This window comes from Typopeltis vanoorti, chromosome 1 (assembly GCF_054136105.1).
Source record: "Typopeltis vanoorti isolate ZY-2024b chromosome 1, IOZ_Tvanoo_1.0, whole genome shotgun sequence".
NCBI classification, from domain to species: Eukaryota; Metazoa; Arthropoda; class Arachnida; order Uropygi; family Thelyphonidae; genus Typopeltis; species Typopeltis vanoorti.
In genome coordinates, this window is record NC_143549.1 from 47,204,145 (window position 1) to 47,218,161 (window position 14,017).

A 14,017-nucleotide genomic window follows, 5' to 3' on the forward strand; every position below is an offset into this window, starting at 1 on the left:
GGCACCTTGTCATATGCCTTTTCCAGATCAAGAAAACTAAATACAGATCTTTGTTATATTCCCATGCTTTCTCAACTATTTGTCATAAAGTGAAGATCTGATTCTGATAGCCTCTATTTGACCTGAATCCAGCTTGTTCTTCACCAAGCTTTTCTTCCACAATTCTTCTCAACTGTTTCTCAAGTATACTTGCATAGATCTTGCCAGGAACACTTAGTAGGGAAATACCTCTGTAATTCTTACATTCAGTTTTATTTCCCTTTTTATATATGGGTACTATGAGAGCTCTACTCCAATCATCGGGAATTTGTCCCTCTGTCCAGGCTTTCTGAACTATGCAGTGCAGCCACTGTAAGACTTTTATACCACCATACTTCAACATTTCTGGTCGAATATCATCTACTCCTGCCTTTCCACATTTCAAACCTTTGATGGCTTTTTCTACTTCAAGTATGGATATGTATTCCTGACTGTATGCCTGTTGAGTGTTTTTTACCACTGTGCTATCACTGCTTGTTTCATTTAGCAATTTTTTGAAGTAATTACTCCATACTTCAAGGATTTCTTTTTCTCTTGTATTCATGTCACCTTTATCATCCCTAAGTCCTTTTACAGTACTCTTTCCTCCATTTCTAAGCTTCTTCAGAACAACCTCCAGTATTATTATTAAAAACAACACGTAAGTCCACAGTAATAACTTTAATTAATAAATAAGGTATCGTACTATAAATAATAGTACATCTTCAGTGTTACAAACAGATAGGAATAGAATACGAGTAACAAATATTCAGTGGATCACCTATTAAAATACAATGTTGTCGCGAGCTAGGAAATGAAAGAAATTAATAAATAATTAATATTTAAGATAATTAGTTTTTTAATGATTACATAAAATAAAAGTCTCTCAGATCTTCGAGAGAGAGAGAGGCAATCATTTCGATTCAAATTCGGTCTGTGTAAAAAAGCTTTACAACTTTCTTTAAAGAGGCGTTCATATTTGAACCTGCATCTATGAAGTAGAATAGCTTTATCCCACTGGAGTAGTGGTAATACTGTGTTGTGCTAGACCAGAATATCTTATCACCTTCTTGATATTTATTTTCTATGTTCTTGCTAAAGTCCTCCCATGACTTTTGTTTAGCTAGTTTTACACACTGTTTAGCTTTCTTACATTTGTCTCTGTATTCTCTAAGAGCAAAAGCTGACTTATTTGCCAGGAACTTTTGATATGCTTTATTTTTTTCCTTCACTGCCTCTTTAGCTTCCTGTGTTCACCATGGAGTTCTGATTTTTCTATCCTTGCAGACAACCTGACCACATGCCTCTCTGGCTGAATCAATCAGGGTTTTTTCTTAAAGGCTTGCCACTGAATCTCCAAGGTTTGATTCCTGTTCTCAAACTCTTTCATTTTTTCTTCAATAATCTTTGTGTATTTTAGTCTACAGATCACATCTGAGAGCTGCTCAACTTTTATTCCCTTTAAAACTTTCTTACCTTAATTATTGGCTTAAATAAGAATTGTATTCTTATTTAAGCCAATAAGAATACAATTTGGTTGGCTAAATCCCAAATTGCCAGTCCATCCTTGTTCATTCAGTATCCAGGTAGATACCCAACAGGGTGCACCATGAGAAGGTGAGGATTGGACATTTGGTCAGAAGCCCTGGTCGGTTCTCTGCATTCCTTAAAAGGCCATGTGGAGGTCTCCTCTCAGTTATACAGCTTTGACCCTTAAGCACCCCTAAATTAACAACAACAACTCAAAGAAAAATGGAGAGGTGACATTAAAAGATAAAAAGCGAGACTCGCATCACTGACATCATTCTTCACCACAAGCGACTAAAATGGAAATGGGCCAGACATTTATCCAGAAGAGAAGATGAGCGATGGACCACCATACTCACGAACTGGATTCCTAAAGAAGGGAAACGAAGCCGAGGATGTCCTGTAAGAAGGTGGAGTGATGAACTGTCAGAGTTTATTGGGGAAAGTTGGTCAACCATTGCTAAGAACAGAGAAAGGTGGAAAGAACTGGAGGAGGCCTTCGTCTAGCAGTGGACAGAAAATAGCTGAAAAGAAGAAGTGCATCAGCACTCATCTTAATTAGTCCAATGCAATTAATTGTAACCAAATGTGTGCAGAGTTGGAAAAAACGTATCGTAAAAGTGAGAAGTGCCCCATGTACTGAGTTTTTGCATCTTTGTGCTTGCTCAGTAAATTTGGAAGAGGAAGACAAAGCTTACCTCCTTCGACTACATTCATACAATCTGCAAAAGCTCTGGCAGGAAATGGGACATTCAGTAGATCATTAACACTATTTCCCATTGTAAATATGGACAACAAGTTATCAATTATTTATAGAAAATTATATATTAAAAACTTGTCTATATTGGTATCCTAAACATGCCTGTTCACACTTCATGCATGCAAAACAGATGAAACTCAGAAAAGAAAAACAGCAACTCATGACAAATGACAATTGGATTAGTTGACACAATAACCAATCACAGCCATGGTTTCTGGGTGTACTGTCTCAGTGCACACCTCAAAGGTGTCTGTATTTGTGATCACACACCCAGGTCATTAATGCGAATGTGATGTAATGTTAATGCATCGAAAAGTCTTCACGAAGTATTAGTATATTGCGTTTAATTTTAGTAATCGAGTAAAGCCAGGAAACAATTAGGGGTAGTCTTTAACAGGAGTAAATGTCAAAATATAATATCAGTGATTGGTATTCTGTGGGTGTGCACTGCACACTCTGAACATATGCCCCTGGTGTGTATATATCCAGATGACAACCTTAATATGCAGGTTGAAATGTTGGAATATTAAAGTACTTATTCTTGGAAATAGTGGAAGCAATGTCCATAATTTGTTTCAAAATGAATGCTGATCATCAAGTAACATTATAGGAAAAAATCTATGTGTAATGTCTTCATATTTTACTGACAGACAAATTTTATGTGTGTTAATTAAATATTATGATCTTGCTCTCTCTTTTATTATTGTTATGATATTTGTGTGCACATTATACAGTTGCTTGAATATTTCATGCTTTCAGTATATAAAATAAACTGCAATTTAACTTCCAAACATTCCTACACTTGCAATGAATAAACCTGTCACTTACTTTCGGAGCAAATTTATGAGGTTCTGTCAAATGTGGATGTTTAGATGATGATGCATTGTTTTTCAATTTGGGTGCAGAATCTTGCTCATTTTCACTCTGAAATTGGCCCTTGTCAGTTTCTACTACTTTATTTCCAGCACTGTTACTACTACTGCTGTTTGTTTCTGAGTTTTCTTCTTGATGCATTAGGTTATTAGATGTATCTGTAGAAGATTCTAAACTAGGAGGTATATCTTCATTTTTTTCCTCTATACGAGGTCGTTTGGTTGGAAGTTCACTGTTTTCACTGGGTGTTGGTTCTGAATTATGAGGCTTTTTTGGAACATCAGCAGTATCAGAATTAACAGGGATATTACTTCTAGGTTTATCACTCAATGAATAAGCATCCAATTTGTCAACTTTTTGTCCAAGGTCCAATTTATCTGTTTCCTCCTTATTAACAGAAGAGGAATCACTACTAGATGTTACCCGAATAACAACAAACCTCTTGATATCACGTACATCATCCAGCAGAGCATTTTCCCCATGTTTGGTCAATTTACCTAAAGAATTTGGACTACTCTGAGTAAAACTGCAAGCTACTGATCTCACTGGTGAATTGAATGCACTACCGGCTTCAGAGGAAGTGTCAGTACTAGATGCACTTGGAGTAGGAGAAGGCTGAAATTTTGTTTGAATTGTGAGAGGTTTCATGATATCTGATGAAGTATTAATGGTGAGAAGCCCCATAGAAGAATGTTCAGTGCTTGGTACTGCTATCTGAGATGCTGAGTGAGATTCATGTTTTTTTGGGCAACCTGATGCATCACTTACTGGTTGATTTTCACTACTTTCTTTGGACTGCACACTGTTTTCTGCTTTATGTTTATGCCGCTGAACCGATGAAGAGATTTCATCATCTGAATAATCTGAATCACTATAATCTTCATAATGTGGCTGGCTTCCAGAAGAATCAGGCTGAATTCCTTCCATCAAAGGACTTTTGGCATAATTGTGATTATCAAGAGCTGGAATAGGCTTTGGATACGAAGATGTTCCAGTCTGGGCCTGTGACAGTATGCTTACACTTTTTGACTTTGCTTGAGCACTGAAACAGTGATATGTTAAATAAAAAAAAAAATAATAATAAAAAATACACACATATATATTATATATAAAACAACATATAATACTTGAATTCCTACAAGGTCTGATAAAAACATAACCATTCGGACCGAAATTATTTCTATAATTAACTACATCAGTGGCAACACATAGTTATGTCTCCAAGGGAAGGAGCTTGTGTTTACAAGATCATGGCAAATCATAATATTTCAGATGTTTCATTATCAACATTGAAAGTTAGTGTACAGTTGCTATATGTTACATTTTATAACATCTGAAAAGTCAGAAACTATTAAATTTTATATAAAAACCAGTAATCTGACAAATGACACAAATTTGTCAAAGTTGGTAAATTTTTTCTAATTTATTTACAAATAAACAATGAATAATAAAAATTATATAACTTCTATGAATTCATTATTATTATTATCAACCCTCTATGGAGTCAAAAGACTCACTGTGAGAGGTCCCACTGTCATACACACAGTTTATCAATACAAGGCCTGGGTGGCTGAATGGTTAGCGTATCTGCTCTCCACCCATGATTGTGATTTGAATCCCACCAAGGGAATGGATGTTTGTGCTTGTCCTACTAACCATTTACCATATGTACTGCTGTAACCTATGCCCTGGTGCAGTATGACATTTGGTGTCTTTGAGCCATAAAAAAAAAAAATAAATAAATAAAAAAGTCAAATTAAATATGTTCAACATCTATGCACTCACCACACTCTCTGGGCAATGAATTCCAATCCCTCACCACTATCCATGTGTAAAACTTACTCACACTCTCCCCTTATACAGCTTCTAGGTATGACTTCATTCTCTCCTACTCTATGCAAAACAGCCTTCTCCACATTAACCTTGTAATAACCCCCTTAACAACTTATACATCTCAATTACCTGTCCCCCTTCTTCTCCTATCCATCAGTTTCTGCAAATTGAATTTTCTCAATTTGTCTTCATACTCAACACTTCAGAGACCAGAAACTACCTTAATCAATTTTCTCCCTTTTCCATCTTTTGAAAACCAGGTAATCAAATCTGTGCACAATAATTTGTGTGACTGGATCAAAGACTTATACAATGGACCATAACATCCTTACTTCTACAAGTCGGAACACTCCACATCATTTCCATTATTCACTGTCCTCACAATTTAACAATATGTCCCCAAAATTTTAGGTCCTTGTCAATAATCACACCCAGTTCTCTCATCTCATCTCTACCTCTTCCAAAATATTTCCACTGACTGTACTCTACATTCCATCTTTGTCCCAAATTTCAAACCATTACACTTCCTAACACTGAACTGAACCCCCCCCCCCCCCACACACACACTCATTCTCCTGTGTAGCCATTGCATTCAAGTTCTCATGCAAAGCCATGGCATCTGCTCTATATATTTTTTTTCCAACTTTGCATCATCTGTAAACAACTGTATATCACCATTCAGACTTCTCCCAATATCATTTATATACAAATCAAACAGCAATGGACCCAAAACAGATCCCTGTGGTACACCACCAATAACTTTCCTTTTCTGGGATATCGTTCCTCCATACCTATCACACAGCCAATCTCCAATCCAGCAGACTAATCTACTGTTTAGTCCCATCCATTCCAATTTAATTACCAGCTTGTCATGTAGCAATTTATCAAAAACCTTTGCAAAATCTAAATATACAACTGAGTATGCATCACCTTTATCCAATGCATTTCTCACTTAATTATAATAAGTAAGCAGATTGCTAAAACATGATCTTCCTTTAACACCCATGATGACCATCGAAGAGTATTTTTCTGCTGTCAATCTAATTCTGAATCTTGGTCCTAACTAACCTCTCTAGCACTTTAACCACAACTCCAACACAAAGCCTGGCCTATGATTGAAAGCTTTAGTCTTATCACTTCCCTCATGAATAAGAACAATTTTTCCTTTTTCCACTCCTTTGGAAGTTGGCACAATGCAAGACTCATATTAAAAAGATAAAGTCATTAACTCCTTGGAACATTCCCTCAAAATACGTGGTGAAACATTATCAAATCCCATGGTCTTATTAACATTAAGTTTATTCAATTCCTCTGCTCATTTTCTCTTCCTCTCTTTCCACTGCATTCGAGTTTTGCATGATACCACATTCACAAGAATGAAATACCTTTATAAATTACTCATTAAATACCAAAACTATATCCTCTGCAGCAGTTATCACCCCTATTTTCACCAATCAATATCATCCTTCCACAATCATTTTTTCTTCTACTGTCCATATATTGAAAAAAACTTCCAAAGATTTTTTTTTAGCCTCATTAGCTAACTGCTGCTTGTACTGCACTTTTGCTACCCTTATCAAGCGAGTCATCTTCCTTGCCTGTTCTTTCTACTCTGCATGATAGTCACTTTCTAACATTAAATATACAATAAGGTTCAGCCTTACAATGTTTCACTCTGTAAGGCTGAGTCTTATTGTTAAATATTAATATTAAATATTGTTAAATATTAAAACGATTTTCAATTATGATCAATGTTCATTTATATAGTGCTGTATTCACTCATACGATAGTTTTAGCAACATGATGCTATCTTGAATAAACTGATGTGGCAGTTTTCATGGACTCAGTTTGCCCATAACATCGATTGTTTATCTCTCTCTGCATTTCAGTGTTTAACTGTGAATCATAAACTATTTACAACTGTTATTTTTAGGGGTGCTTAAGGGTCAAAGCTGTATAAGGAGAGGAGACCTCCAAATAGCCTTTAAAGGAATGCAGAGAACCGACAGGGCTTCTGACCTAATGTCCAATCCTTACTTTCTCGTGGTGCACCCTGTTGGGTATCTACCTAGATACTGAATGAATAAGGATGGGCTGGCAATTTGGGATTTAGCCGACCAAATTGTATTCTTATTGGCTTAGACCAACGTACAAAATGACAAAATTTCATGCCAGCTGGGGTGTCGCCCGGTTAAACAAGGCCCCCGTTGATTTTGCCAGGGAACCAGGGCGAACAGCGAAAATTCAGCTACAGGAACAAATCTGAAAACACACCCCCAACTCAACATCACCAGAGTTAAAGATCAGTACTATCAACATAAGAAACCTGAATGGCAAAAAAAATGGAGCTAGTGGAGGAATTAGATAAGTACCAGATCGACATAATAGGGGGTGACTAAAACAAAAAAGACAAAAACTGGTGAGATCTTTCTGAGCAATAAATACAAAATGTTATATTCAGGAAATGACAATCAAGGAAAAGAAGAAGTAGCCATAGTATTCAACACAAAATATGAGGCTCATCTTCTTGAATGGCAGGCAGTGTCAAGTAGAGTGATTTGGGCAAATATCAGAATGGGGAACTAGACAATGAGACTTATTTGTGCCTATGGTCCCACAGAAGGGTCTATTAAGGTAGAAGTGGAGGAATTTTTTGAGGTTCTAGAGAAAGCTACTGACACAATGAAAAAGGAAAAGTTGATCCTTGTTGGGGATCTAAATAGCAAAGCTAATAATAATGGCAAATACCTGTTGGATTTCTGCTCAGGACATGGACTGGTTATTACTAACACCATGTTCCAACATAAAAATGTGCACAAATTCACATGGAGAGAAGAGGCAAGGAATAAGAAAAGTCTCACTGACTATGTTATTGTTGATAGTGATGTTTTCTCCCTGGTGCAGGACATCAGAGTGTACAGAGGATTTGAAATTGGAAGTGATCACTATTTAGTCTTGAGCAGGATAAAACTGAATTTCATATTGAAAAGAATAACATGTAAGAAAGTTTTACAGGGAATAAAAGTTGAGCAGCTCACAGATGTGAACTGTAGAATTTTTTTTTTTCACTATATAATTTAAGGAAACTACAACGTACTAGGATATACATTAAAATAAATTTTAATATATTTCAATATTTCGGCAACTTCACGTTGCCAAAATATTGAAATATATTAAAATTTATTTTAACGTATATCATAGTACGTTGTAATTTCCTTAAATTATATAGTGAAAATGCATAACCAACGTCTAAGCCTTTCCACGAGAAGAACTGTAGACTGAAATACACAAAATTATTGAAGAAAAAATGAAAGAGTTGGAGAACAGAAACCAAACCTTGGAGATTTAGTGGTAAGCCTTGAAGAAAGCCCTGATTGATTCAGCTAGAGAGGCATGTGGTGAAGTTGTCTGCAAGGATAGAAAAATTAGAACTCCATGGTGGACATAGGAAGTTAAAGAGGCAGTGAAGGAAAAGAAGAAAGCATATCAAAAGTTCCTGGCAAATAAGTCAACTTGTGCTCTTAGATAATACAGAGACAAATATAAGAAAGCTAAACAGTGTGTAAAACTAGCTAAACAAAAGCCATGGGAGGACTTTGGTAAGAACATAGAAAATAAATATCAAGAAGGTGGCAAAATATTCTGGAGGTTGTTGAAGAAGCTTAGGAATGGAGGAAAGAGTGCTGTAAAAAGAGTTAGAGATGATAAAAGGTGACATGAAAACGGGAAAAAAAGATATCCTTGAAGTATGGAGTAATTACTTTGAAAATTTGCTAAATGAAACAAGCAGTGATGACAGCACAGTGATAAAAAACACTGACCATGCATGCGGTCAGGAATACATATCCATACTTGAAGTAGAAAAAGCCATCAAAGGCTTGAAATGTGGAAAGGCAGGAGTAGATGATAATCGACCAGAAATGTTGAAATATGGTGGTATAAAAGTCTTACAGTGGCTGCACTGCATAGTTCAGAAAGCCTGGACAGAGGGACAAATTCCCGATGATTGGAGTAGAGCTCTCACAGTACCCATATATAAAAAGGGAAATAAAACTGAATGTGAGAATTACAGAGGCATTTCATTACTGAGTGTTCCTGGTAAGATATATGCAAGTATACTTGAGAAACGGTTGAGAAGAATTGTTGAAGAAAAGCTTGGTGAAGAACAAGCTGGATTCAGGTCAAATAGAGGCTGTCAGGATCAGATCTTCACTTTACGACAAAGAGTGGAGAAATAATGGGAATATAACAAAGATCTGTATTTAAGTTTTGTCGATTTGGAAAAGGCATATGACAAGGTGCCAATGGGACATTATATCAAGGAATACTTAGCCTTTATTTGAGTTGTAAGTCAGCAGTTAGAATTGAAGGAAGCACAGGAAGATGGTTTAATGTTAAATCTGGTGTGAGACAAGAATGTACATTATCCCCTCTGTTATTCATTATCTATATGGATCACATTATGAAGGAAAGTGGCATTAAACATGATATCAAAATTGGAGATGTTAATGTCAGCTCTTTGCTTTATGTGGATGATGTTATACTTCTAAATAAATCCACTGCAAGTCTGCAAGATAATCTGACTAAATTGAATAACTGTTGTAATAGATATGGTATGAAAGTCAGCAATAAAAAGACAAAGACAAAGAAAAAAGGAAGAATCATTGAAAATGTCAACTATGTTGTGAATGGAGAACTTGTGGAACAAGGAAAACATTTCAGCTACTTAGGCACGATTTTTAGTAAAGATGGTAAATGAAATATGGAAATAGACAACAGAATGAACAAAGCTGGTATGGTAGGAAATCAATTGAATAAATTCATATGGAATAAGAGAGAAATTAGTCGGAACACTAAATTAGCTGTATACAAGACAGTGCTCAAACCAGTTTTAACTTATGGATCTGAGAGCTGGGTCAGAAATAAAACACCTGACCAAAGACCACAGATATGAGAGACCTGAGAAAGATTAGAGGCGCGAACAGATGGCATCAATGGCAATATCATATTAAAAAACGAGGATGTTAGGAAAGAACTTGACATTGTCAGTATCCAGGAATGCATTAGCAGAGATAATCTCAGGTGGTATGGTCACGTAAACAGAATGGGCAAGGAAAGATTAGCCAAACAAGTGTTCTCTGCCAGGTTGGCAGGAAAACGACCCAGAGGAAGACCAAGATATAAGTGGATTGATACGGTACAAAGTGCCTTAGACGATAGAAATATAAGATCTGGTAATGTTGGAGTCTTGACAAGTAACAGACTGATTTGGAGGAAAATTGTAGAGAGGAAGTTAGTAATGATGGAAATTTTTCATGTAGTACTATCATATCCTGTACATCCCCTTGAGGGTACATGGCAGGAATTTGATGATGATGAACTATTATTTTATTTTACTGTTGTTAATGATGGCAGATAAAAATCAAAGGAAGGATTCTGTTGCTTCTAGTGAAAAGAAGAAGATTCTGAAACTTATTTCATTAGATCAGTGACTCCTAAACTGGGATATTCTGCGAGGATTATATGTGAACAAAAATTGCAATAAAATATTTTATATTGCGCCAAGGAAAATAAATTTAGTTAAAAAAATTGCTCAACTTTTTTTCAAAAATGTTTGGTTATTCTGAGCCTGATTTACGGGCAGAACTTGATTATCACTTCATTACTACTTTCTTGGGTGTCAAATTACAGTATGACAGACATGCCTAAATAATATTTTTGTCTAAAAGGATTTTGAATTTTTTGTAATCTTTTTGGAATAAATATTAATATCAGTTGGACTGACATTTACAGTTGGCAATATCATCACCTAGAATGTACACCACTGCAAAATGCTCACTTAATAATCCAACTATTCAGTTTGGTTCTGTTACTTCCCCACCATCAGAACTTTTTTATAGTCATCCTTCCTTTTACTTGTGAGACAATGAAAGAATTCTTTAGGGTTTCATTTGGCCTCATTAGCTAACTTTCTCTCATAATTAGCTTCAGCCTTCCTTACCATACTGGTTGTCCTTCTTGCCTTTGTTTTGCCTTATACTGCTCATGGGCATGCTGATCACCTTTTCTTTATAATCTCTCCAAAATCTATTTTTTTTTAGTGCAATTTCTGCTTAATGAAGCTATTCATCCATCTAACTCCTACCTGATTCTGATTCTAGATGTACATACATTCAGATACTGCTTTCTTAAATGCCCCTTGACCACCTACCATGCAATATCTCCATCTTCTCTCCTCCAAATTCTTTTGCCATGGCTCTGCTGAAAGATGACTCCACAGTTTGTCATAATCACCTGCTTTGTAATTCCATATGTCTATTCTGAATAGAAAATTCTGCATGTCTGGCAATCTCCTGAGTCAAGACTACATTATTATTTACAAGCAGACAGTGTCACTACATTGGCTAGTGCTAAGTTCTCTGGAGCAATGATCAGATCGAGCACTCTTGAACCTCATGTGACCATTCCTCCTTCAGTCTATGTTCCCATAGTTGAAATCCCCCATAATAATTACTTGACCTCTACTATGCTCATCATGCTAATTTGTGAGTGCATGTCATCAACATTCTCCCTCATACACCCTAGATTACAGCAGCAACCAATTATATATTTAGCCCTGCTGAACACTATCTCACAACAAAGAGCTTAAAATGAACCATCCTCTGAATCCCTGTACTTCCTATGACCATATCATCCTCAGTCAACCATGTCTCACTAATACCGATAACGTTTGGCCAAGTTGTGCTAACCAATATCAAAAACTTATGCCATAAGTATTCAAAATAAGGTTGAGACCTTATTTTGAATACTTATAGCATTGATATACATAACATAAACTGCGATATACCTTTATCCCATAAGCTATCTTAAAATCTTGACTTAGCCTATTAAATGTAGCACCCCAGGATAACTAAAGCTAACCTGGGGTGCTACATTTTGCATCATGTGATCACTCTTCAATTTACTAACCTCTAGGTTGCCTGGACCCATTTTACCTGCATCCCCCAAACTCTGGTTTCCCTGAGTTAGTACTTCCAAACCTTTCTCAACACTCCTACCACCAAATCCATTAAGACACAAGCCATCCCCTTATATAAATTTGCTCACTTTTATAACACAGTGACAACTGAACTGGATAAGGGTAATGGGTATACAGTGATACTACTGGACCTTGCTAAGGCCTTTGACAGGATACCACATGGAATTCTAATCAATAAACTGCAGCATATAGGGATGAATATAGGGTTGGTGAGATGGATAGGAGGGTGGTTGATGGAGAGATATCAGAGAGTAGTTTATTCAGGGGTAGAGTCCAAAAGACAACCTGTGACTAGTGGTGTGCCACAGGGTTCTGTTCTTGGACCACTACTATTTAATTTGTTCATTAACGATATAGGAAAGGATCTGAGAGGAATTGTTCATTTGTTTGCTGATGATGCAAAGTTGGGTAGAGCAATATAGTGAATGCAAATGATGTCAAAATTTTGCAGGATGATTTTGATAGATTGGAGGACTGGGCTAAGGGGAATGGATGTCAATTTAATGTGGCAAAGTGCAAGGTTATGCATTTTGGGGTGAAAAGATTAGCAACAGTATACCATATTGGTGTAACTGTACTCCAGGAGATTGACGAGGCCAGGGATTTGGGAGTGTTGGTGGATAGGGAGTTGAAGTTTAGGGGGCACATTGCAAAAGTGGCTAAATCAGTTCATCAAATCACTTGGTTACTGAAGAATACTTTGACGAGCAGAGACAAGCAAGTTATTGTTCCTCTGTACTGAGCCTTGATAAGACCCCCCATCTTGACTACTGTGCCCAGATCTGGGCACCAGGGTTTTTTCTTGATGGGGGAGGAGGTGGAGAGTGAGAGTATCCAGAGGCAAGTGACCAAGATGATAGCAGGTCTACAGAATGAACCTGATGAGAACAGGTTGAAGATTTGTCGGTTTCAGAAATTGGTTGATAGGTGGAAAAGGGGTGATATGATTGAGACATTCAAATTACTGAAGGGTTTCTATAAGATTAATTCAGAGGATATTTTTCAGAACAGGACTAGTGGTGGGAGGACTAGGGACCATCCATGGAAACACAGCAAGAGTGTGGTTAGCAAGGATGTTAGAACTAGGTTTTTTACTTGGAGAGTGGTGAATGAGTGGAATAAGCTGCCAGAGTCTGTTGTGGGTGCCATGACTGTGAATGAGTTCAAGGCAAAGTATGATAGATACTCTGTGGATATTAATATTTGTTCTTGACATGATGTTTAGGGCCTCCCTCGATGAGTCTAAGGACTCCTTGGAGTTAATAAATAATAATAATTTATTAATTATTATTAATAAATAATAATTTATTATTATTATTTAATAATAATAATAATAAATCCTTCTGTCAAACTCATCCACAAATACACAAAAGTCCACACTGACTCATTCACGATCATAGTCTCCCCTCACCTTTATCATACTGTGGCAAAAGACTCAACTTTTACTTTCTCATTCTTCTTTTTCATATGCACTAGAAACTCTTTCATGTCTTCATACATACCACACTTGTCACCTGTTAAATCATTTGTACCAGCCAAAATTAATGTCTCTTTCACCATAACTCTCTGCATTCTTACAACATATGTGACATCCTTTATCTTAGCACCAGATATCTTTAATATATTTTCATCCTATCGAGTGGTTAAGTACTGAATAATATAATAATGTGTATCCTATATATATAAAAATATCATCTGTTGAAATAAGCAAAAGACCAAGGAGATCCTATTGACATATTGCTGGATATAAATTTTTGATATTAAAAAAATTTCATAATCAGTGAACAAGTAATTTAACATAATTTGTTGTTCATAAAAACAGAAAAACTCATTTTTAGAACTGAAGCATGACGATCGATATAAATGGTATTTTATTATTATTATTAAGAGACCTTCAGAGAGAGAGAGTCAAGGACTCGACTCATCAGCATGATCACTCACCAACTGGAGACAAAATTGTTACTGTC

At 36.2% G+C, this 14,017-nt stretch overlaps 1 protein-coding gene across 4 annotated transcripts in view; it reads right to left on the reverse strand.

Annotated features, from left to right (window-relative positions):
* The window catches only part of caly (ubiquitin carboxyl-terminal hydrolase calypso), a 237,532-nt gene that overhangs the window by 51,510 nt on the left and 172,005 nt on the right, over positions 1-14,017 (reverse strand). For all 4 annotated transcript variants that reach the window (XM_090416009.1, XM_090416000.1, XM_090416026.1 and 1 more), the window contains exon 9: positions 3,134-4,220. In XM_090416009.1, coding sequence (XP_090272135.1) covers positions 3,134-4,220 — 1,087 coding nt within the window. The remainder of the gene's footprint in view (positions 1-3,133; positions 4,221-14,017) is intronic.